Consider the following 27108-nt stretch of genomic DNA (forward strand, 5'->3'; position numbering starts at 1 on the left):
GATAGGTTGGAATTATGATTTGTTATTTTAAGTTTTTATAAGCTGTATTAACAATGCATTAAAGTTTATAATATTTAATTGTGTGAATTTGTAACTTTGCAAAAGTTAAGTTACATAAACAGTGTAACGAAAGTGAAGAATAGGTAATACTGGTTTAAGTCTAGGTGTGCATTTACCTATTGCCTTGTTATAATAAATTTTGGCCTTATTTTAAAGGCAATTAATTTATAATTAAATGGTTTGGATAGCATAATTACAATCACTACACTAGTTTTGAATATTTTAGCATACCGGTACTAAAACGTACAAGTAAATAAAGTCAATTTAAGTTACTGTAGCTGTTATAGCCTAATATGAATGGCAAGATTAAAATAAAGAAATCTTCATACTAAACATTTGATCTTATATACAAACTTGAAGATCCCCTCACAGTTCAAAATACGTCTATTTAAATTAAAAGTAACATATGTTTGAAATAGGATTGATGAGCAAAGGAAATAATACAATTAAAATCAATCCTCATAACCTGATTTAACCTCTAATCTGTCCTAGATCTAGCTAAGTAGCTGTACAACTTATAACACTAGGACTGTTTCTTATAGGCCTAACTTATTTGAAGGAAACACCATGGAGGAAAATATCTCAGATTTGTTAGAAAATCCAGAAGATCCAGTTCCAGAAAAATGCAAAGAAAAGAAAAAACAACGCCGGTCTAAGAAGTCTGTTGTTGTAGAAGAGGAAAATATAGTTGAAGAAAACATCATGGAAGACGATATCCCAGATTTGTTAGAAAATAATCCAGAACATCCAGTTCCAGAAAAATGCCAAGAAAAGAAAAAACGAGGCCGGTCTAAGAAATCTATTGTTGTAGAAGATTTAAATATAGTTGAGGAAAACATCATGGAAGACGATATCTCAGATTCGTTAGCAAATAATCTTGGAGATTCAGTTACAGAAAAAGGTCAAGGAAAGAAAAAACAAGGCCGGTCTAAGAAGTCTGTTGTTGTAGAAAATGAAAATGTAGTCAAGGAAAACATCATGGAAGACGATATCCCAGATTTGTTGGGAAATAATCCCGGAGATCCAGTCCCAGAAAAAGATCAAGGAAAGAAAAAACGAGGCCGGTCTACAAAGAAGTCTGTTGTTGTAGAAGATGAAAAGAGGGTGAAGTTTCTTAGCAAACTTCTCAACTGTGATGGAATGCCTTCTCACACAGTCGAAGTTTTGAAACTTGAGGTGACTAACCTAGTTTCTGTTAGCTGTAAGCTATTTATAAAATTGTAAACACTTGTTTCTTCACAGTTTAATCAAATTATTTAAGTCCTTTAAATTATAAATTCTTGTTAAAATTACCAAATCTTTTCCTCCTAACAATAACGTGTAGGCTGGAGGTCAGCAATGGCTCACTGCTCACCATAAGCAATGATCCTTCATTTGCTGGTCCTGTGAGCAGAACTTGAAGATACATGATTTAAGTAAAGGCTCATACAAATATTGGTTCATACATCAATTGAATTAAGTTAGTGTCAAAATCAATCATCTCTTATAATTTAAAGATCTCTAATAAGTTAGGTACCAAGATTATCTTTCTACACAGTGTTTGGACGTCACACATTAATAGTTGCTGGTTCAAGCAGGCTTTTAAAGTGACAATTTATGGTTATTTCATATAGGCTATTTTACATTTTAGCAAGACTCGGTTAGGCCTACTCTATATTTTTTTTACAAAAACAGCATACAAGTTTCCACTGAATAAAATAGGCTACTTTGTTTAGGAACAAGAGAAGGGTCATCTATACAAACTCAACTCTTTAGAGATGGAGAAATTGTGGAACGATTTACGGGACCCTGTTAAGACCAGACTAAACAATCTGATGTGTCCAGAAGTAGAACAGTTTAAGGAAGAAAGTCGAGAAGTATTATCAGCAATTATAAGCCTACTTCTGCACACAACTGCCCTTCACGATGTTGCAGATAGTGAAGCCTTGGCTTGGATCGCTGTTGCCTTTAACTTGGTCCTCATTGAAAAAAACACAGGACAACAGGTTAGTTTAGGCCTAACAGTATTTTAAATCTTGAGCATGTTTTAGAGTGTGGCAATGACCACACTAAGCATTGTTTTGATAATTTAGATATACTAGTTCATAATTTAACCCATTTGTGAAATGTGAGCAACAATCTGTTTCATTACCTATTTGTATTTTTTCCGAGTTTTTTAAGCTTGTTACTTCCAACCAGAAGTTAGAAAATAATGTGCTTAGTCTAGCTACATGTACCAATTAAAAACAGGATCCTAATACGTACATTTAATACATCCGCGTAAGTTACATAGGCACACAGCAGATCTCATTGTTTACAGTCATGTTAAAAGCGGGCAGCCTACTGTAGGTCCCCTACTTGTTGAATATCACCTAATCCATTTATTTAGCCAGGATTATGATGGCTTTATATTCACCATTAGGTAATGATCAAAGTTCTTAAGAAAGCTGGTTCATGCAGTGTATGATGGTATAATACCGCTACAGTATGTGTAGTTCATATCCCAATATGAAATACATTTAAATGATAAGTTTTCAAGGTTTAAAAATCTGCCAAGACAAAATAGGCTCCTTAAAGAGTGACATCTGTAAGATGTTTAAATGCACATCTTTGAACAAATTGTCTGACAGTGTAGTCAAATGAATTTTTTGGCGAATATAGGCTAGATCAATATTGGAGTGGGGGCGGACCTATCTATGTATGATCACTTGTAAGATTGTGTAGGCTAAAATTATAAACACATTTTAGCTAGGTATTGTGTGTTTTAAGGATATGTATGTTTTCCAGCTAAAAAGTAAAATCTCCGAGCTCTGCGAGTATTGCTGCATTAAAGGGATCAGAGTAGATGGAAGTTTCTACTTGAACACAATTAACTTCCTGTTGGATCTAACTGTAGATGACAAGAATGGTGTTGACAGGGTATGTAGCAAATTTAATATATACCGTATTATAATTTTTCAAAATGTACTATTTTAAAATGCCTACCCACAAAACTTCTCACATTTTCCATTAACGTTGTGGGTTTACAAACACATGTTTTAAATCACCATTATGTCTACATGACATTAGATTACAGGAATTAACAGAGACTTAAGCATTTATAGTTATACATAGGCCTACACAGTAGCTATCACGATTACTAGAAAAATACCGGTATGGATCATAAACATAAACAAATGACGTTTTTGGCCCGAAAATAAACATAATTTAACATTGCTTAAATGGATCAGCCAAAACATATGTTCAATGCTATTAGTATAGGATTCGGGCCAACAACGTCATTTGTTTATATTTATGATCCATACCGTATTTTTCTAGTATTCGTGGTAGCTATACAGCAGAGTCACAATTATATCCTAACTTTGGTTATTCAACTTTCCGTGTTATCCAACACCTCTTCGGATAATGAAGTAGGGCCTAATGACAAAGCAAATAGAACTGGCGGGTCAAGGTAATGTTTTTAAATAGGCCAGCTGGTATTAATCATTCAACCGCCAGTTCTATTTGAGTCGACTATAGCATGAAATTTTACTGTGGTATGACCTTACTTGCCTACTGTACAGGGTAGGGGAGCGAGCTGGTATAGTGGTTAGAGTGCGGGACTTTGGCCCCTGAGGTCTTGGATTCAAATCCCGCCAAGTCACCAATTGATTTTATCGATGTGATAATGCCGCAACCCTTAGGTTTAGCCTGAAGTAATGAGTAGGCCTATATTATTTTCCGTGTTAACTGACCTTTATGCTGTTTAGGTTGTATAATCGAGATGCTACTGTATAATTTAAACTAAGTTAAGTTATTGAGTTTCAATTTATTTGCCAAATTATTTTGTTTTACAAAAAAGAGGAGGGTTGTGTCTGTGTCCCAATCAGCATGTTTTGTATATTGAATATTCTGTCGACCCACAGAAGCCCGAGATCAAGAGAATGTGGGAAATGAGAGTCGCCCTGGCTCGACTAAACTTGAGAACGCAGAGTTGTGAGAGTGTTGTGGCGCGACTAGAGAAGATTGTAGCCAGCCCTACCTACCTGGCTTGCAAGGAGGGGCGACAGTTCATTGCCTTCACATTGACTTTGGACATCAAGTTGATAAAGGTATATTTAGGCAAGATATTTTTTGAACTGGAAAAGACCTTGTATCGTTTTGAAGATTTTTGCTTACACTACACTGGCATTTTGTTGTAGTGTAATTCTAGAGAGTGAATTGATGAGTCGGGAGAGGTCTTTTAACAAAATATATCAGTGTTAGCCTATGTTTTGCGACCTTTTATTGTCCTGGACTCTAACTTTTATCAAGTAAGTTAGCTATGAGACTATATTATGTCCTAGCTTTAATTTTTGCCACCTTTCCTCGCTAATTGATTCCTCAAACTTGGCAATCTTATGGTTCACATTTTGCAAAGTTAAGCCTTTACAAAAAACTACAGCATTACCTAAAGTTTCCTTTGTCACATAGCTTTCACTTAAGACATAGTCTTGAATAAACCAACTCAAAAGCATGTTACTTTACCTAGTGCCAATGTGTAATAGCATATCTCAGTCTTGCATTATTTTTTCTCAGAGGCTTCACAAAGCAATCAAAGACTTTCTCTCAATCTGCAAAAGGACCCAGGCTTGTGCGTACGGAGAAGTTTACTACAGCGCTTGGTTCAACGGAAGCTCAGAAGTGCGACAGGTAGGACTAAATGTTTAAAACCAAAATTGAATATTAAGAAGTCAAGTTAATAAATTTTAATCTACATAAAATAATAATAGTAGCCTTAAAAATTCCTGCAAACTCAGCACTGGTGACCCGGCTGTCTGGATTACTAATTAGAAAACCTATCAAATGTTTTTGTAAGTTCCTCGTAACTTTTTGAGATAATTACAACCCTGCAAGAGACCCGGGGTGGTCGACTGCAGAACTTGGTAGCTTCAACAGCTACACAGTACAGCCTTTGCCATTTTAGACTTTTAGTTAGTGGTACTTGGGGTCATTGAGACTGAGCTATGTGATTCATGCTAACGTGTCTCCATGACAGGAATCAATGCTGGTAGCCTAGCCAAGTTTTATGTCAGGCGGCATCAAAATGTGAAATTTAATGTACTTGCGTCAATAAAGTAAATTTATGTGTGGCAATTGTACATGAAGTTATAATAAATTGTAGTATATATGTATGAGAAAGAAGATAAAAAGACTGTATTATGACTAAGTTAAATGTTTGCCACCTGTTTTCAATAATTGGGCACTTCTTAAACTTGGCTTAAGTTAGTAGGTCTGTACGGTATAATAACCGAATCATTATACAACAACCACAAGTTACCTTGTTGTGAAATGCAATTAATCTTTAATCCACCCACTTACATAATTAAACAACTTAATTTGTACTGGTATAGAATGAACCACGCAAGTTTCTTTCAGATGTATCTGCACTTGTATCAGCTCAGTAACACTGTAATGTCTGTCCCTAGGAGCTGGAGAAGCACTGCATCCAGAACCTGATGACCCACATGTTTGTGTTCAAACGACACAAACAGGAGCTGGTCCACACAGGTCAGAACGTGTTCGCCATCTTGTCCTACCTACATCACCACCGAACCACGGCACAGTTCAGCAAAGTGCTCACCGAGCTGTACATGCCTCTACTGTGGCGTCATCTGCGGGTGAGTCCGCAGCAATACAATCCTTGACAATATGAAGTATATAGTAGAATTGATTTTTTTACCTTTCGTGTTATTCGACCCATCTATTGGACGGTTAAGTAATGTTAGATCACTAGCTATTTTTTGTGACATGACTGTACACCATAGTGAGACAAGTCTTTTTACTGCCCTGACTTTACAGTTATTACCATAAAAGGTTTAAATTACCTGTATCCGTCAAGTGATCCTGGTTTGTAGTTGGTTGACTACAGCTGTTTCATGTTAATACTAACACATCTTCAGGTCAAATTTATGCATTGACTAGCTGTAACCCGCGGGCTTTGCCCCGTTTAACTTCTTAATTTTCAAGATTATCTCGTTCGCATGGCTCAATCACGTCCTGGTTGAAGTTTGTTCGCTACGCTCACTTACCTTTAGGTTGGAGCTCGTTCGCTACGCTCACTCACCTTTAGGTTGGAGCTTGTTCGCTGCGCTCACTTGCCTTCAGGTTAGCTCGTTCGCTACGCTAACTCGCCTCCAGGTTGAAGTTCGTTCGCTATGCTCACTCACCTTTTGGTTGCAAATTAGCTGTTGTCATAAATGTAAAAGAAATAATAGTGCTGCACCCTGTTGGTAATCCTTGTAACTTTAATGCTATTGAACATCATTGACAAGAACCAACTTGTTTAATTGAAACAGCTGTTAAGATTCAATAATTCCATTTCTCATAAGGTTAACATGGGAAACTCCAGAGCCACTGGGGCGGAGCCCGAAAGGATTTTTGAAATAAGAATATGCCTATATGTTAATCGGGAATGTGAGCTATCATCATGCCAAATTTCAGCCCAATCCAACCAGTATTTTTCGCGTTCACTTGTCACAAACATACATCCATACATCCATACATCCATCCATACATCCAAATTTTCTCATTTATAATATTAGTAGGAAGTAGGATTAGTAGGATTTATTCCATAGAATGGTCGTCATAAGGTTTAAAGTTCACAAAAAATAACACATACACGTACACGAAACATTTAACACTGTGGCCAAAACACAAGATTAAAAAGCACGTAATTAACATCGGACACGTACGGCGCCGGTAGAAGGTAGGTCATGACCATAAAAATGAAATTGGATACTTTACAGTTATTGGAAGCCTGTACTTTCCAGGCTTTGTTTTTGCACACTGTATACTTCCAACACTACAGAGTTTGTCATAATCTTATACCTGCATATCTCTCTGCTACCCCTCACGACTGAGTTTAGGAGTGAGTGGAGACCTGTTGCTCAGTAGCCAAATATCGCTTGATCTTTTATTTCATTGTTTTAATCATGATGTTTTCACTGATATTTTTTTTTAGTTTGTGTTTGTAACAGTGGCTTGCTTTCATGGGAAAACAATAATTTGTTGAGTTGTGCTTATCACCTCAAATCCGAATTAGGTGATGCATTTAGTAATTCTATTAAACATATACTTTTGAATTTTTCAATGTTTAAAATATAATGTTTACAAAGGTTTCATTTTTATTGTTTTCTGTTATCCTACCTTTCAGCTTATCCGACCTTAGCATTGCTGGTTTAGTCCATACAAATAAGACCCTATTCTAATTATAAGCTTTTACTCTTTCCTTTTACAAAACCTATGATATTTAAAAAATTTACATGATGTACCTAATTTGAATTCATAAACCGTCTGTCTCACTTTTTTGTTAATAGTAATATAATGTTTGCAAAACCAAAAATATTTCATACATAAATGGATATTACTTGCGATTTTCTACTTTGATGATATCTATTTCAAGCTCACAAAATGACTGGATTATTTGGAAAGGTCAGAGTCTAATTTGATAAACTGTTGGACAGAGTGGAAACAACATAGAGAGATCGAACGCCGCCCTTGTGTTCCTGGATGTTTATCCGCTGGAGATGCCAGGATCAGGACGAGCTGACGAGAGTGACTTCTGTATCAAACAACACAACGAGATGGTGGACTTGCTGACGGACACCTGCCATGTCGTCCGCATGATTGCCATCAGGGTAAGCTGTCGTTTAGAAAGTAATCTACTTTGGTTTATTATCAGCGTAAACTATCAGCAGTGATATCTCCACACATATTGTGGGTTTACTTGAATAAGTATCCGGGCTTACTATGCTTGGCTTTCTACTAGGGTGCTATTTTTTAATGAAAAAAATGGCCTTACAGTAGGCTACTATTGCCAAATTGGTAAAAAAACCAAAACATAGCTGAACACACTATAATAAATGTTGACTGATTGTGAGAATTGGGTCTACTGTCGTGTGCTGTGAGGCTGAATTAAAACAGAATGCACGAAAATGCCGATCAGCAAGATCACTAAAATGTTGGAATACCGAATGCCATCAATAGAAAAAGTTATGGCGAGAATAGTGGAGTTATTGTTAAAATGGAGAGTAAGCTGTTAATAGGGATCGAGCCATTTTCCCATGTACCTCAGCCGATTGATCAAAACCTCGGCCAAACAACCCCCAAAGGTGCTTACAGGGCCAAATTCCATTAGATCGATGCTGGATTATTTAATGTGCCGTCTAATCGGATGTTGGATTTTAGCTGGAACTTTGGCAAACCATGATGCCCTCTGCGAATAAAAACCTTTTTCTTATTGCATACCAGTGCAATAAAAGAAGTGTGAAACCCAAAATGTATTCCTTCTATGTGATATATTTTTTTGAACATGTTTCCATCAATTTTACTAACTTTCTTTTAAATATAGATTATAGTTTGAGTCAAGTTAGATTTCAGAAGTGGATACTGTTTTGGCCTATGGTTTTCTACTAAACTACAACGAAATACTTGTTTGATACTGCTTGAATAAGTAAAACCTTCATTGTGTATTCTAAATGAATATTTTTAACAGGTTTATTTTACTCCTTCAATCTGTTTGTAGGGAATCTGCAGCAAGCTGTGTTCAGCATGGCGTACGTTTCCCCAAGAGACGATACAGGTGCTGATGAGGAACCTGATAGAACTGTCCAACGATGCGTCAGACTACAAGGTCAGGGTGACTCTGTACGACAGTCTGCGCGATCTGCTCTTGAACCCAGAGTCTGCGGCATATCTGATGCGCATCCTGCCCAAACTGCGTGACAACATCCATGATGAGAATGAAAAAGTAAGATTGAATTAGTAGCCTAATAAGGACTCTGAAAAACCCACATTTATGATTAGGGACAACTTTAATACTAGGAACACTCAGTTCTGTAATTTTTGAGTTTACTACACCACTGATTTTTATTAGGGATTAGTTTGTTGGTTTGTCTGTAATGACACTATTGTTGTTTGTTTTTTTTCACAAGAATAGACAATACTTAAAATTCACACTAAAAACTAGAAATCTGAAAACCTACAATAGCAAGTACAATGTATAGAGTCTTACTGTGAATTGTTTTCAACAATTTAGTTACCTCTTCTGAAATCCGTTTAGTATCGAACAGATAGACCTCATTGTACAAGCTAGGTGAATATTTTACTAAATTTATGCATACATAATAGTATATTTCATCACTAGGGCCTAAAGTGACTCTTTTTGACCCAAGATCAAGTTTTACTTGATGAAAAATGACCAAGGGTTAAAAAGACACTTTTTGCCCGTATGGTGATCAATAGTTTTAGCGAATTTCCCATATAGGGAATAAGCTATTACCGTAGTACTCACGGTAAGACCTGGACCCGGGACCGATTTTTTTTTCGTTTTGAGGTCCCTAGAGGTCAAAAACACCATCCATTCAAATTCATATATATATATATATATATTTATTAAGCAAATCAAAATACCACAGTACCCTAGAAACATTTTATTTTATATTAATTGTTTCTAGGGTACTGTGGTATTTTGATTTGCTTAATAACATTTAAAGTAGCCCTCATTGATGTATACAATAACAAAATATATATTTATATATATATATATATATTTATATATATATATTTATATATATATATATTTATATATATATATATTTATATATATATATATATATATATATATATATATATATATGTGTCCGTTAGCGCGATAACTCGAGCAAAAATGATCCGATTTTGATGAAATTTGGTACAAACGTGTAAACCTACGTTTATTCGAATGAGTTCGCGAACCAGCATGATCGGACCATGGTAACGGGGGTTTATGGGGGCTTTTATGGGGTAAAAATGGGTTTTTCCCATTTTTGACCCAAAAAACATAAAATTTTGCAATTTCTTTCGAATTTATTTTGTAGAGCTTAAAAAAACAAATAATTTAGTATATTGAAGCGTTGTAATGCGCCTAATGGTTACGGAGAAAATTCCAAAAAATTGTAAATTTAAAATTCCCATGTTATTCTTATGGAGAATAAGTAAACTGTTGTAGTTTGCTTGTTTATAAACATATTTTGCCCAAATTTGGAAAATGTTTTTATTTCTTACTAACTATTAACATTTTACATAAAAAACACTTTTACCCTCCCTGTTGCAGCAAACCTAAGTATGTTTTAAACTGATTCTATTTAAATAGGGAATAAATGTGATAATTTTAAGGAGACTTTTTAGTGTAAATCCATTCAGGGAAATGGAAATTTGCTTAGTCTGCAGGTTTGCTGCGGCGGGGGTATTTGTCATATTGCATAGTTAATTAACAAACTAAGCTAGAAAACAAAACAATGTTTATATAAAGATAATCTTTCAAAACTTCCAGCTTGTTTTCAATTATGTAATGCTTATAAGCAGCTGTTTAGTAAGTGATTAAATTATTGGCAGAGGATACACGTCCGGTAACCGTACGTGGATTAGACGTCCGGCAATTACTGTCATAACCTAACCTAACCAACCAAACTTGCTGATAATGAAAAAATCTAATTAAGGTTAAATTCTTTCTCTAAAAAAAAATTATAAATGCCAAAAATTCTAATAAAAGATGTACAGTTAAGAATAAATGGTATTCAATGCAAACTCTTCGACAAAAAGTTAAAGTCATCAATGAGATTCGAACCCTGGACCTCTTGCATATCAGCCGAGCACCTTATCCACTACACCACGACCACCGATGGCTGAACGTTGTATTGTTGTGGTAAAGGCGTTCCAGGCTCCCGCAACCCCATGACGTCATTGCCGTACGCCTTATCCACGTCCGGTTACCGGACGCGTATCCTCTATGTAAATTATTTTGTCTATTACGATTGTGTTACAGTACATTAAACCATCAATATGTCGAGCGATCAACAACAATAGGCTAAAAACCTTACCTAATAAATTAATTGATAAATAATTTTGATCCATACGATAGAACACAAATCAAAATTAACGACTATTTACAACAGCTGATTTTTACTCCCTTGTGACTAAAAATGATATTTTACTCCCTAGAGAGTAAAAATACTATTTTAGACCCGCAACCCATGCACTAAAAACTACTGTTTTTGCTGTAGTATGACGAAAATTCATATAAATAGACATTTTAACATATCACATTTAATCTCTTCAACAAGTAAATTAGCGAAACTTACATTTGAATGATATTATTTGGAAACTAAATATTTTTTAATACTATAATTTTTTCAGGTTCGGAAATCATTTGTGAAACTGCTTCTTAGTGTTAAGACCCAGACTAGTGAAACGCGGGTTCCATACTGGAAAATTGTACCCATCGACCATCTAGCTGCAAGACTTCAGGTACGTTGACTCTCACCCTTGTACAAAGATATTTCTTTTCACACAGAGTGAAGTGGTATGCCTATGTCTATGTGCATGTGCCTATGAGTGCTGGTTTTCTATTCTGGCCTGGCATAGTTTCACTGGGTATATGATGGTTTCCATGATGTAGAGTGTGTTTATTTTTCAGCTGGAGAAGGCGGAGGTTGGGTCTCTCTTGTGTAAGCTGTTGATGAGTAATATCTACTCCCCGGACCATAGCGCCGACGTGTTTCTGTTCCGGATCATCCGGTTCATTGACACCAACCCAGCAGCTGCTCGCAATCTCTTTCAGTTCTCTATGAAGGTATGTAAACAATACAATTTCTAATCAATATATTAACTGAAAATTAGTTTTTAATCAAAATATATTAGTTGGAAAAGTAGCATGATTACTTAAAGTCTGTAGAATCAAAGACTAGACTATATTGATGTCAGGGTAATTGAATTGAAATGTGATCTACAGAATTATTGAAAAGTCTGCACTCCATGTTGTGTGCTTGTTTTTGTAAGAGCCTTAAAGAACTTTTTGCCTTGTCACTTTAGGTTTTAAAGACAGTAGGCTCATCAAGTAGGCTAAATCATTTTCACAATTTAATCAGCATTTTTTTACATATTGCTCAAGTTACACTCTAAATGTATTCCAACCTTAAAGTTTTATTTTATTTTTATAAGAACTTTAATATAATAAGTAATAATACAATTTTGACATTGAAAAAGTTTGTTTATTTACCAAATCCCTTGGTGCAGCAAGATTACTTAGCTTTTATAATTTAATGTTTTTTTTAAGGTGTTGGAGTATAAGGACGCAGTGAGAATAATGTTGACCATATTGTTGAATCTTCGAGCTTACGTGAAGAAGAAACTTGAAGAATCAAATGTTTCAAATGTTCCTGAAGAGCAAGAAAACAAGTCGAGCGGGAGTTCTTCTGGCGGCAGACGGAGAAAGAAACGGAAATCATTGGAACATTTACAGACCATTTGTGAAAATGAACAAGATGAATTAGGTAAAAATCTATCGAGGAAAAAATAACTAAGTAACCCTGTGGTCATAAAATTGTGTTCGGTTTTAAATGTTTTCTGTAACATCAGGAAATACTCGTATTCTGTATCTTCCCCAATTAACTTTTGAGTTTGGGGTTCCAATTACACAACAAAATACCTAATATTCGTTTCACTTCACAACACCTTATTAAATAAATTAACACCTCATGGTTTCCATTGTTTTCATCATTATGAAAGCTGTTTTACATCGGTTGAGTCAGAGAGGTAGTCAAAAGTCAAGTTAGTAGTTGTATTTGAACATGTAAACCGTAAACACATAAGGCATTCGATTAAAAAGGACTTGTGAAAATAACTTTACCAATTTTCCACATTACCTTTCTCTACTAGCTGTTTTGTAGGGTTATTGACGAAACATAGAAATGAAACTAGCTGCCTCATTCATCCTAAACAAGAAACTTTCAAACAGTGTTTAGATTTAGTAGCAATCCTAAAAACTAGAAGAGTAGCATACGACAATTTACCTAGCCAAGTCAAAACCTTGTTTTACATCCTTTACTCAACCAGTGTAAACCAGGCTTCAACATCATCACTTTTCATGATTCCTTTTTATGTGCGTTTTGGCTGGATTTAATTCTACTGTAATAAAGAGAAACTGCAAATTAGAGAACATAAATATGTTGCATTTAACACAAAATAAGGCTAAATAAACAGCATCACTATTTTTATTTTATAATTTTTAATGATATTTTATAATTTTTACAGTTTATTATTAATTTTTGGTACCCAAGAAAATTTTTTGTTTCTTTTGAATCAACTGTACCTCATTGACAAGTTTTGTCAACTTGGTGAAGCCAGGCCAATGTAATATTACAAATGAATATACTTATATATATATATATATAATGAAGTACATGAATTTGAATTTCCAGAAGAAACGGACAAAGAAAATAGTAGCCAGTTGAGCAACACCAACAGCTCAGCAGACAGCAGCAAAGAAGAAGACGAGTTTGGTCGTCCTGGAGTGTTCCACGCACTGGTAGACATTGTCAGTCTGTTGTGGTCCATGCACAGCAACAAGCTGGCAGACCCTGAGAGACACAAGGACCATGAGGACTTGATGGATTGTGCAGTGGCTGGCATCCCTCTCTTCCTTAGGTATTACAAGGTGAGTTTGGTCGTCCTGGAGTGTTCCACGCACTGGTTGACATTGTCAGTCTGTTGAGGTCCATGCACAGCAACAAGCTGGCAGACCCTGAGAGACACAAGGACCATGAGGACTTGATGGATTGTGCAGTGGCTGGCATCCCTCTCTTCCTTAGGTATTACAAGGTGAGTTTGGTTGTCCTGGAGTGTTCCACGCACTGGTTGACATTGTCAGTCTGTTGTGGTCCATGCACAGCAACAAGCTGGCAGACCCTGAGAGACACAAGGACCATGAGGACTTGATGGATTGTGCAGTGGCTGGCATCCCTCTCTTCCTGAGGTATTACAAGGTGAGTTTGGTCGTCCTGGAGTGTTCCACGCACTGGTTGACATTGTCAGTCTGTTGTGGTCCATGCACAGCAACAAGCTGGCAGACCCTGAGAGACACAAGGACCATGAGGACTTGATGGATTGTGCAGTGGCTGGCATCCCTCTCTTCCTTAGGTATTACAAGGTGAGTTTGGTTGTCCTGGAGTGTTCCACGCACTGGTTGACATTGTCAGTCTGTTGTGGTCCATGCACAGCAACAAGCTGGCAGACCCTGAGAGACACAAGGACCATGAGGACTTGATGGATTGTGCAGTGGCTGGCATCCCTCTCTTCCTTAGTTATTACAAGGTGAGTTTGGTCGTCCTGGAGTGTTCCACGCACTGGTTGACATTGTCAGTCTGTTGTGGTCCATGCACAGCAACAAGCTGGCAGACCCTGAGAGACACAAGGACCATGAGGACTTGATGGATTGTGCAGTGGCTGGCATCCCTCTCTTCCTTAGGTATTACAAGGTGAGTTTGGTTGTCCTGGAGTGTTCCACGCACTGGTTGACATTGTCAGTCTGTTGTGGTCCATGCACAGCAACAAGCTGGCAGACCCTGAGAGACACAAGGACCATGAGGACTTGATGGATTGTGCAGTGGCTGGCATCCCTCTCTTCCTGAGGTATTACAAGGTGAGTTTGGTCGTCCTGGAGTGTTCCACGCACTGGTTGACATTGTCAGTCTGTTGTGGTCCATGCACAGCAACAAGCTGGCAGACCCTGAGAGACACAAGGACCATGAGGACTTGATGGATTGTGCAGTGGCTGGCATCCCTCTCTTCCTTAGGTATTACAAGGTGAGTTTGGTTGTCCTGGAGTGTTCCACGCACTGGTTGACATTGTCAGTCTGTTGTGGTCCATGCACAGCAACAAGCTGGCAGACCCTGAGAGACACAAGGACCATGAGGACTTGATGGATTGTGCAGTGGCTGGCATCCCTCTCTTCCTTAGTTATTACAAGGTGAGTTTGGTCGTCCTGGAGTGTTCCACGCACTGGTTGACATTGTCAGTCTGTTGTGGTCCATGCACAGCAACAAGCTGGCAGATCCTGAGAGACACAAGGACCATGAGGACTTGATGGATTGTGCAGTGGCTGGCATCCCTCTCTTCCTTAGGTATTACAAGGTGAGTTTGGTTGTCCTGGAGTGTTCCACGCACTGGTTGACATTGTCAGTCTGTTGTGGTCCATGCACAGCAACAAGCTGGCAGATCCTGAGAGACACAAGGACCATGAGGACTTGATGGATTGTGCAGTGGCTGGCATCCCTCTCTTCCTTAGGTATTACAAGGTGAGTTTGGTTGTCCTGGAGTGTTCCACGCACTGGTTGACATTGTCAGTCTGTTGTGGTCCATGCACAGCAACAAGCTGGCAGATCCTGAGAGACACAAGGACCATGAGGACTTGATGGATTGTGCAGTGGCTGGCATCCCTCTCTTCCTTAGGTATTACAAGGTGAGCATACAACATGTAACTGGGGAAGCTTCCACAAATGGCTATTAGTCGGTCCACCTGTCAAAAAAATGTGTCCCTCAGGCTGAGAACTTTTCTGTCTAGAAGACCTCTCTATTAAAATCCATGCACTTCAATGAGTAGAGTTACTTTCAATTTCAGTCAATTGATTGTTAAGCTAATAATTGTGATTCATTATGATTCACTTCTGAATCATAACTTAACCTTTAGACGTAGGAGACACATCCATCTCTAAACAATATTGTATTGTTGCAGGGTTCGCCTACTTACTTTGCCGTCATCCAGCTGGCAAGTTTGGTCCCGCCCAACAGACTAATAGCCAGCTCGACTGTGTGCAGTGCATGTGCCGCCAGTCTTAAGGTAAACATTAGAACATAGACATGTAGGTTTGTTATTGACTACAGTGATTTAATTGCTTCATCTCTTCATTCAAACAATGACTTTGCATATGTAGCCTATTGTAATTAAATATGAATGTAGGGTGAGTATATAGTGTAGTAAAGTGAGCATTGTTATTTGCTATGACAAGTTGTTTTCTTGTTATTTGTGTTTTAACACCATTGGTATTTTTTATGTCGTTTGCAAGAGAATAATCCAAACCCTATTCTTGTTACGATTGTTGACATTTTATAAAGCGTAATTAATGACAAAATTTGTCATTTAATCATTTTGTCAGTGCCATTTAATGGCCTCTGGGCCCAGAAATTATCTTACTTAGAATCGAACCAGCGACCTTTTCCGTTAAAATAAGCATGCTTCTATAACAAAGATTGTTTGAATTTTTTTTTTCAGTTACCGGTACTTTTTTGCTTGGCCTAAATAAAGCTAATACCCTATTATTAAAAAAAAAAAAAATTAATCAAATACTTATTCTTCTCATTATTCTCTTTATCACCACCAGGCAGTGTCGGAGATGACGCCCCAAGGTGAAATAGAGGTGTTGATCAACGCCCTCTGTTCTTGGAACCGGTTTGTGGACATTCAAGACATTGTTGTGGACTGGCTGGACCAAGCTTTCCGCTGTGAAGGGCTGAACCAGTCTAATAATCCAGTAAGTGTTACACATGTTTTTACAAATATTCAATGTTGGTAGGAAATCATTATTTGTTGAAGCCTATCTGAGCGTAGTTTTTGTATGATTTGGTATAACTATATACGATTTATGTTTGCATATACTCAGTAGTTTTTGCGTTCACCGTAGGAGCAAAAAGTTCACAGAAAATCTCTTTTACAGTATTATATTTGGTATGTCTAAAAGGAATAGAGTTCAGATAGCTTACCTTTAGTAAATTTACTAACTACTTATTTTTTTACTTTTGCAAAATTATTTCACTGAGTTCAAGGGGCTGATGGTCACAAAACAACACACATAGTTCGTCCTACTGTAGGACGTTCAGATATTTGTTCTAAATAGCCACTTGGCTTTCCTTTAAATATTTTATTATTTTTATTTTACATTATACGTCATTAAGCCAATATATGCTATGTTGTCTCTAGGCCAAGGCCTATATGTTATAATACTCTCTCTAAGATGGGGACACAGACTTATTTTAACCTAAATATAGAATGTAAGATGAGTGTGGAATGAAGTAAGATGCCTTTTGTATTTGGCACCTGACCAAGATCAGGTGTTTCTTTTGCCTGGACCATTTATTCTAACGATGATCAAGGACAGCTCAGCACCTCATTAGCACCTTCAAAGCTACTGACTTTCCTCGGATACAACTCGTAACCTTTTGATCTTTTGATTGCTAGACTAGCACTAAAACTACTTAGCTACTCATATTTTGGATCATAGATTATCCCCCGATCTAACAGCTTGTGTTTGTTTGTTTATTCAGACGTTAGAACACAAGCAAAGGAAAGTGAGGTTCATCGCCAAAGGAGGCAAACCTATGCTGGCTCTGAGACTACTGGACGCTGTGTTCTTTCACCCTCTCAACAAGAAGAGAGTCCTGGGCAAGGCTTACAACCAGGTGTACGAGCTGTTCATGTACCTGGAGCGGATAAAGGTACTGTGACACAGTCTTGTAGTATAACTAGACTCTCCATTCCCATATTAAAGTTGTACCCAGTTTTAGAATATTAATCAACATACAGCACAGTGCAATTTTGATAAAATTCATTCAAAGTGACCAAACCAAGAATTCGGCATATCTAGTGTTTGGTTGCTTGGAGGTTAGTTGAACTGAAAATTCCCTATGATAGTTCACATACCATCTGTGTTAAGTCTGTCCACAAAATAGAGAGTGAGACTTAATACTGTTATTGTCATTAGTGAGCGTCTCAATCTCATTAGGGAGCAAACTGGTGTAGGAACGGTACTTCGGTCCCTGAGGTCCTGGGTTCAAATTCTACCAGTCCCCAATGGATTGTATATAAGGGATAATGCCACAACCCCTCTAGTCTGAAGTAATGTGTCAAACATTTCCAATCTAGAGTCTATCACACAAAAAAGTGAACATCTCTCTTTTTATTCTGTGATTTTACCTGTTAAAACTTAATGTAAAATCGTATAAAATATCTTTAAAAATTAAATTCAAAAAGATAGAAAACATTTAATCAATGTTTTCTATCCAAGGTACTTTTTAAACACCTACACAGAAAGGAAGAAAAGTTCAAAGCAAACTTGTAGCTAGGGAAAAAACTGTAAAATCTCAAGGTACAAAAAGTAAAACAACACAGTACTTTAAGAACATTGTGGTAAGCCTGCTATCTCAAAGAAAATTCTTAAACCTAGGCTATTGTGTTCTATATTAGACTCTTAACCTCAAAATTAAGGCTGACTCTAATGAGGTTTATATTGTACAGACTCTGGTGGACCGTCGTCTGCTAGGAGGTCTACCGCTGGACTCTGCCATGCTGGGAGATGACTTCCTTCTCAAGTGTTTCCTCCGCTATGCCAAGCTGATCCTGATCCTACATCGCCCCGAGCCACAGTCCGCCTCCGACAGTCGGTCCATCGTTGACCCATTTGACGCCGGTGAAGTCTTCCAGCAGCTGATCCAGTGGGCTACCATGTAATGTGATTTTGCTTCTTGTTTTAGTATTTTTGATGAGGAGAATCACACTATAAGTGTTTCTCTTTGAGTTAGTGTGTTTTATTTAGAGTAAACATGGAAGGAAAATGTATAAAGTTGAGTCTTATTGGTCTGAACTTGTTTTGTTCAAACATAAAAGAAGGGATGGATATTCAACTAAGTTGCCCAAGAATAGACTTCGAGACTGTGAGATGCACTCAAAAAGTTCACAACACTTTGTTATTTTGCTTCTTCAAAAGGTATTTTTTATTTTTTAGTAGGAAGTAGTAGACAAAACTGCCATTGTACTTTGTAGAATTCAAAAACTATGATGGCAGATCTCTAAATTCAGTTGTTTGTCCAATTATACATTTTATAGGTATGCTGGTTTTTGTTTTTAAGTGCTACTTAATTGTGAAAAACTTAAAATGAGTTGTAAATATTGTTGACCACAAAGAAACACTTGGAGTGGTGAACTTGGCAATTAAACCTTAGACATTGGTATGGTGGACCAATCCTAATTTCTGATTCATCAATGATTTTGATACTGGTGGAATCGAGGAATCGTCATCATAACTAGGCTAATCTTAAGGTTAACACTTTATGTTAACATTAACACTGTGATGTTATATGTTTGACAGATCAGTCAGAACCATGTTACCCCAAAGGTTGGAGGATGAGCCGGACATCAGCGTGTTGTTGATGAAGGATCTGCTACGTGTTGCTGCCAACCTCGTAGACCTCAACTATGCAGGGAAAACAACCATCGTCAAGTTGGCTGCTCTGATTAAAGACATACTGTCATCTGGTCAGTTTAAAATTGTGCTATTACGAGTTGATATATATTCAATCTAGTGTCAATTAATAATATTCTATTTTCCTATATTTTAATACCAGCTGATTGGTTAATTATTTATTGTTTTCTGTTGTGAGTCAGTTGTACAATTTAATGTTTTTGTTTCAGTGTTTGTACATTTTACAATGTTCAAATATATTTCTCAAATGCTTAAAGTTTATTTAATTTAGAGACACAATATTGGCGACGAGGATGAGTGAAATACTTAAGCTTAAAAAGGTATTAACTGCAGTCAAAATTCAAATTAGGAAAGCTTACAATGCAATTGTACAAAATAAAACAGTTAGAGAAGACATGAGTAGTGATGAAGTCACAGTGCGGTTGTCTTCATTACGGACATATTGGAACAGATTCGAAAATGCTCAATCTGAACTCGAATCTTTAGTTGATGAAGAAGATATTGAGCAATTAGCAACTAGCAGAAGTGAAATTGAAGAGCTGTACATTACAACCGAAGTGGTGTTAAGAAACAAACTGCAATCCCCAACCACAGTTACGAATCAGTCTTCAGTAGGTCTACACCCTTCTGTTACATCAAATATTGCTTTTGTTCCGTTCGATGAAGGAGAATCATTTACAAACTTCGTTAAAAGATTTGAAAACTTTATTTCCTTGAAGGAAATTTCTGATGATAAAACCAAACTTTGCACATTACTTGCAGTGCTTCCACCAAAATTACATGAACAGCTTCAAGACCTGGTTTCTCCAGATGATCCATACAAGATGAATTACAAAAATGTGGTAACAGTGTTGAAGGATTATTTGGAACCGTTACCTAGTGTTATATCTCTTCAACACAAATTTTTGTGCCATGTTCAGCAAGACGAATCAACGATGGATTTTTCAATGGAACTGAAGAGACTAGCAAAGGATTGTCGTTTTCAATGTGAATGTGGGAAATCGGTATCAGACATGTTACTAAGAATGCAGTTTGTTAGAGGACTTAAAGATAATGATGTAAGAGGGCAGTTACTACAGAAAGAAACAAGTACTTTCAAAGAATCAGTGCAAGCTGCAATTTCCTTCGAATCCTCAAGACTTGAGAGCAGCATTATATCAAATCCTACAACAGCTGCTGTTCTTAAGCTAACAGGAAGTACTGAAAGAAAAATGCCGCAACAACAACAATATGCAAGCAAAGGCCCAACCAAGAAGACCGAAAGATATCATACAGTTCGCTCTACATTTGACCAACTACGTGGACGGTGCTATCGATGCGGGGATAAATTCCATAAAGCTGACAGTTGCAGGTATAAGGATGAATTCTGCAATTCTTGTAATAAGGTCGGTCACTTAGCCAGGGTCTGCATGGCAAAGAACAGAGCTAGGCATATCAATCAGATCGAGGACAGTGAAAATGTAAGTGATATTGACCACGCAACGTACGACACATATAAGATACAAATGAATGGTTCTGACAAGTTCATGGTTGAAGTTACACTAGAAGGAAAGCCAATTCAAATGGAATTGGACACAGGAGCAGCTTTATCGTCGATATCATACAAGGATTATAAGAAACTAAATTTGAGTAAAAAGCTATTTCAAACTCATGTACAACTAAGAACTTACACGGGCGAACTTATCAAACCAAAGGGGGTAGTGTATGTCGAGTTTAACTTCAAAGACAAAGCATACTTCGGTAAGCTGTATGTTATTGGACAAAATGTTGAACCAATTTTCGGAAGAGAGTGGCTTAGGGAAATTAACTTAAAAATTGGGGATATCCGAACTATTCAAGAAAACTCGTGTGATCTTTCTAAACTCCTTACAGAATTCTCCGATGTTTTCAAAAAGGAAATTGGATGTATTCCAAATGAGAAGGTTCATTTATCCCTTCAAGAAGGTTGCAAGCCCATTTTCATCAAACCCAGACAAGTTCCATACTCACTTAAAGGAAAAGTAGAAGACGAACTCAATCGACTAGAGAATGCCGGTATAATCACTAAGGTAAACAATGCTCAGTGGGGAACGCCAATTGTCCCAGTGGTTAAACCCAATGGATCTGTAAGAATATGTGCAGACTATAAAACTACACTAAATAAAGTGATACAAGACGACAAACATCCAATACCTAGGATAGAGGACATTTTCGCAGAAATGAATGGAGGCAAGCTATTTTGTACCTTGGACATAAGCAATGCTTACCTGCACATGCAAATGGACGAGGAAAGTTCAAATATGCAAACTATAAGTACTGAAAAAGGTCTTTACAAAGTCAACAGAATGATGTTTGGGGTTAAGGTAGCACCATCAGTATGGCAAAGGTTCATGGACAGAATACTACAAGGAATTAGTGGTGTTAAATGCTTCTTTGACGACATTATCATACAAGGATCAAATTATGAAGAAACTGTGCAAAGATTGAAGCTAGTCCTTGATAAAATGAGGGAACATGACCTTAGGTTGAATTTTGAAAAGTGTAAATTCTTTCAGAAAAGGATTGCTTACTTAGGTCATACAATTGATGAAAATGGACTCCAAAAAGGGTCTGAAAAGGTAAAAGCGATTGTTGAAGCAAAGCGACCTCGTGATGTCAACCAATTACGTTCTTTCATAGGTTTGGCAAACTACTACAATAAGTTCATACCTAAACTGGCAGAGAAACTAAACCCATTGAACAAACTCTTACAGAAGGGCAAGAAATTCGAATGGACTGATGAATGTGAAAGAAGTTTTGAATCTGTTAAAATGGACATTGCCAAAGACAAAACTCTAATCCACTACAATCCGTCATTACCTTTAATACTGTCAACAGATGCATCACCAACTGGCTTAGGAGCTGTAATTTCACACCGGCTAAATGATGGAACAGAAAAGCCAATTGCCTTTGCATCTAGATCACTGAGTAAAAGTGAGAATCAATACAGTCAAATTGACAAGGAAGCGACCGCCATTTATTGGGGTGTGAAAAAGTTCTTTCCATACTGCTATGGCAGGAAATTCATTCTTGTCACAGACCACAAACCTCTTGTATCTATTTTTCATCCTTCAAAATCCCTACCTGCAATGTCAGCTACACGTTTGTTAAATTACGCTCTTTTCCTTGCTGGTTTTGACTATAAAATAGAGTACAGAAAAACTTCAGACCACTCCAATGCAGATTTTCTTTCAAGATTCCCAGTAGAAAAGTTAGAAGAAGGTGAAGATCTCTATTCAAAATTTCAGATGAATCAAATATCTATGCTACCACTTACCAAAGAGACAATTGCAGAACATACGAAGAAGGATACTTTTTTCTCTAAAGTCAAGATAGCCCTTGAAAATGGAGATGATCTTGAGACAATGGGATTAAACAACAACGAGTACACATTACACAAAGGATGTGTTTTTCGAGGTATAAGGGTTGTGATACCTTCATCTCTTCAGAAAGAAGTACTCAAAGAACTACACGTGGGCCACCTTGGGATGACAAAAATGAAAGCAATGGCAAGAAGCTATTTGTACTGGAAGAATGTAGACAGAGACATTGAAGAGCTGGTCAGAAACTGTAAGATATGTTCCCAGAAGAGAAATGAACCTCCAAAAGACAGGAATCACCCTTGGGAAGAACCATCTGGACCATGGGAGAGAATACACTTAGATTTCCTTGGGCCCATGAATGGAAATTACTTCCTAGTCATCATTGATGCCCATACTAAATGGCTAGAAATATTACATACAAAATCTACTACAGCAGAATGGTGTATCAAAAAGCTACAACATCTATTTACAACGTTTGGTCTTCCAGTGACAGTCGTTACAGACAACGGGACACAATTCACCAGCACGGCTTTTCAAAACTATTTGAAAGAAAATGGAATTTGTCACAGAACATGCGCACCATTTCACCCTTCTAGCAATGGACAAGCAGAAAGATTCGTACAAACCGTGAAGAAGGGGCTAAAATCAATGGTGGGGGAGAGAGGTGACATACAAACAAAGATCGACGCATTAGTCACACAGCTGAGGAAGGCACCAAGCTCTACAACTGGAATGTCTGCATACAAGATGATGTTTGGCAGAGACATCAGAACTAAACTAAACGTCATGTCAGATAAAACAGAATGGTTTAGAGTTGAACAAAGGAAGATTGGAAGACAGTTCAGTGTGGGACAAAAGGTGCAAGCGAGGAACTATGCATCCAAAGAAAAGTGGAGATTAGGAGAGATCATCAGTCGAGTGGGCAATGTCATGTACAGAATAAAAATGGACAACGGATTGATATGGACCAGACACACTGACCAGATCCTCCCTAAGAATTAAGAGGGGAGAGTTGATATATATTCAATCTAGTGTCAATTAATAATATTCTATTTTCCTATATTTTAATACCAGCTGATTGGTTAATTATTTATTGTTTTCTGTTGTGAGTCAGTTGTACAATTTAATGTTTTTGTTTCAGTGTTTGTACATTTTACAATGTTCAAATATATTTCTCAAATGCTTAAAGTTTATTTAATTTAGAGACACAATACGAGTAATGATTGTGTGCTTTAATGTAAAACAAGTAGACTGTTGTTGTTCAACATTTCGCGTGAGATTATGACTACTGAACATGTTGATGTGTATTTATTAGGGATGGACGGGATTGAATTTTTGGTTCGGGACGGGACGGGACGGGATTTTTATTTCCTTCCCAATTTTCGGGACGGGACGGGATTTTTTTCTATGCATAAAAAGAAAGTCTTGAGTATTGCAGTTACCAAAAAAGACATACGAAATCAATTTTTACCGTTTGTGGCACTGATCTATAAAAACCAAAAAATGGGTACGGTAACAATTTACAGGTACCTATAGAAACTTATGACTCACGGTCGAAATGACTCGCGGTCCCGGTGCGATCGTCGGTATGACTCGTGGTCACGGCATGATCGTCGGTATGACTCACGGTCACGGCGCGATCGTCGGTATGACTCCGCGGTCACGGCGTGATTGCCGGAATGACTCCTCGGTCACGGCGCGATCGTCGGTATGACTCCGCGGTCACAGGGTGATCGTCGGTATTACACGCGGTCACGGCATGATCTCGGTATCAAATCAAATCAAATCAAAACATTCTTTATTCATTATAGTTTCACATTACATGAACTTGAATAGAGTCATAAGCTAAATTCAAAATTGCTTACTGCTAATTAAATACATAAAAAGAGTACTAAAATTACTTTACTTGAACTTTTAACAAAACCATGACTTTAAGGATAACAGTATTTGGAATTCAAATTAAGTTAGGCCTAACTGTTTTTTACTAATACTAAAGAATTCTGTTACTGAGTAGCAGGGAGTTCTTAAAAAATATTCCTTTAAGAGCTGCTTGAATTTATTAAATTTTGTTTCTTTTCGGATGTGAGCTGGTATAGACTGGAGAAATTTTAGCCCTATGTAAGATGTCTTTTTAGTGTAAAATTCGAGATTATGCCGAGGTAGGTTAATTTTTAATCTGGTGTTATATACTAATTGTTCTGTTGAGCTGGATGATAGTTGGATCTGTTTTGCATAAATTATTGTTTCATAAATATAAAGACTATAAACTGTTAATATTTGTAATTCACGAAAGATGCTCTTGACTGGCTCTTTCTTTTTAAGATTTTTCATCACCCTGATAGCTTTTTTCTGCTTAATTAGTACTTTATCTAAATTAGTTTTTGTTGTTGCCCCGTATAGAACAATTCCATATGAAATATGTGAATGTATTAATGAGAAATAAACAACTCTTAAAGTGTCTAAACTGCATACTCTGAACATCTGTCGCAGCGCATGGATACCGGAAGATACCTTTTTAACCACATAGTTCACATGGCCCTCCCAAGATAGATGTTTATCGATAATTAGACCAAGAAATTTTGTTTGCTTTACTTGGTTTATTCTTTCTGATTTTATGCAAATGTTTGGTTCAAAATTTTGTCTACGTTGTTTAGTGGAAAATGATATAAAATTGGATTTTTCTGTGTTAATAAGCAGATTTTTTCGGTCAAGGAATTCTTTAGTGGATAAAAGACTCTCCTGAGAAAATGTTTCAATCTGTTGTTTTACTTGTTGTGTGACTCGCGATCACGGCAGGATCGTCGGAATGACTCGCGATCACGGCACGATCGTCGGAATGACTCCGCGGTCACGGCGCGATCGTCGGCATGACTCCGCGGTCACGGCGCGATCTTCGGTAGGACTCCACGGTCACGACGTGATCGTCGTTATGACTCGCCATCACGGCATGATCGTCAGTATGACTCCGCGGTCACGGCGCGATCGTCGGTATGACTCGCGGTCACGGCGTGATTGTCGGTATGACTCGTTGTCACGGCACGATCGTCGGTAGGACTCCGCGGTCACGGCGGGATCGTTGGTATGACTCGCCATCACGGCGTGATCGTTGGTATGACTCCGCGGTCACAGCGCGATCTTCGTTTTGACTCGCGGTCACAGAGCGATCGTCGGTCCATGAATCTCGGTCACGGCGTGATCGTTGTTATGACTCCGCGGTCACGTTGCGATCGTCGGTCCAATAATCGCGGTCACGGCGTTCTTTGTTATGACTCCGCGGTCACGGCGCGATCGCCGGTCCAATAATCGCGGTCACGGCGCGATCGTCGTTATGACTCCGCGGTCACGGCGCGATCGCCGGTCCAATAATCGCGGTCACGGCGCCATCGTCGTTATGACTCCGCGGTCACGGCGCAATCGTCGAAATGACTTCGTCTCCTGCGTTCGCGGACCTATCGCTCGCAATAGCGGCGTCATCGGCACTCGCGAAGCGGCAAAATCGCCGACGATCGGACCAAATCCCGTCCCGAAAAATTCCCGAATAAAATGTAATCCCGTCCCGATAATCGGGAATATTTTTTTCCCGAAAAATTCCCGAAATTTCGGGACCCGTCCATCCCTAGTATTTATATTTTGTTATATGATAGATTTTTTGTGTACATTACATTACTTGACTAGACTTATCGAATTAAATGTTGTCTATCATTAAATCTTTACATATTTACAATGCTGAATTTTGAATCAATAAAGTTGAATAGTGACAAAATATGATTAGGTAGGATAGACGAATAAACGAGGTAAGAATAAACGATGCAAAATTAGAAACAACATGGGGTTGATCTTTAAATTAGTTTGGAGCTTTGTCAATGAGTTATTAAAAATTAAAAATGCATTTGATTTTCTTCTATAACTGGTTTAGTTTTTGTAAAACTCTACATTGAGGGTAAGCAAAAATACTTTGTTTTGGGTGACTTAAAACTTAAAAGTGTTATTTTTAGAAGTGTATACAACTTGCCCCTGTTTTCCAGAATGCAGTTTGTGGTACGTGGAGCCGAGCATGATTGTGGTGAAGCATATGAAGGACTATTGCGAGGCGTTCTACGGGCCGCAGGATCAGGATCAGCTGTTGAGGACTGTTGTTCCGTCCTTGCTCAGTCAAGCGATGCGGTCGCTCAGTGAGAACAAGTATACCAAGGAAGAAGTGGTGCAGTGTGTGGAGGTAATGCTGTAGTTGACAAGTTTCTACAAATCATCGTCAGTTACTGGGGTGGTAACTCGTAGGAGTGTGGGGTGAAAATGTTTGCTTCCATCTTTTATTGTACTGTACCATAAAAATAACTTACGCAAACAATACATATTTAATTAAAAAACAACTTGGCACAACATAAATGAGACGCTCCAATTCCCATTATATTGTTCATACAATGGTTCAACCAGTGATCAGTTCAGTTAAATAACTGAACTACACTCATAAAAATTAGCTGTCCGTCTATGGTTATAAAATAATTGGGTCCATTTATATATGAGTCATTGGTATGTGATGGTTAAAAAAGAGGGGCTTATTTTTGAGTCGTTTGTCCATTTATAACAATCACATTACTGTACATATGTTTGTTCATTGACCCGCCTAAAAAATGAC

The 27108-nt window shown here is 37.6% G+C and overlaps 2 protein-coding genes across 3 annotated transcripts in view; both read left to right on the top strand.

The window, feature by feature from the left end:
- Positions 1-14471, top strand: LOC128985313 (condensin-2 complex subunit G2-like). Its single transcript, XM_054404705.1, has 16 exons — positions 1-143; positions 620-1236; positions 1776-2045; positions 2827-2958; positions 3945-4130; positions 4597-4710; positions 5487-5678; positions 7524-7697; positions 8585-8809; positions 11236-11346; positions 11516-11671; positions 12155-12371; positions 13299-13534; positions 13689-13852; positions 13933-14026; positions 14181-14471. The coding sequence occupies exons 2-16, from the start codon at positions 628-630 to the stop codon at positions 14469-14471; spliced, it is 3171 nt and encodes a 1056-aa protein (XP_054260680.1). The 5' UTR covers positions 1-143; positions 620-627.
- LOC128987694 (condensin-2 complex subunit G2-like) overlaps positions 14457-27108 on the top strand; it is an 18823-nt gene continuing 6171 nt past the window's right edge. Inside the window, exons 1-7 of one of the 2 annotated variants that reach the window (XM_054408681.1) lie at positions 14457-14518; positions 15612-15716; positions 16258-16407; positions 17198-17368; positions 18168-18376; positions 19018-19184; positions 26498-26688. In XM_054408681.1, the coding sequence (XP_054264656.1) occupies positions 14471-14518; positions 15612-15716; positions 16258-16407; positions 17198-17368; positions 18168-18376; positions 19018-19184; positions 26498-26688 (1041 nt within the window). In that variant the 5' untranslated portion in view covers positions 14457-14470. Of the gene's footprint in view, positions 14519-15214; positions 15339-15611; positions 15717-16257; positions 16408-17197; positions 17369-18167; positions 18377-19017; positions 19185-26497; positions 26689-27108 lie in introns of those variants that run through there. The other variant, XM_054408680.1, reaches the window with a different exon arrangement.

Source organism: Macrosteles quadrilineatus, unplaced genomic scaffold (assembly GCF_028750875.1).
Source record: "Macrosteles quadrilineatus isolate MER2022 unplaced genomic scaffold, UCM_ALF_1.0 Scaffold_2__2_contigs__length_208266976, whole genome shotgun sequence".
NCBI classification, from domain to species: Eukaryota; Metazoa; Arthropoda; class Insecta; order Hemiptera; family Cicadellidae; genus Macrosteles; species Macrosteles quadrilineatus.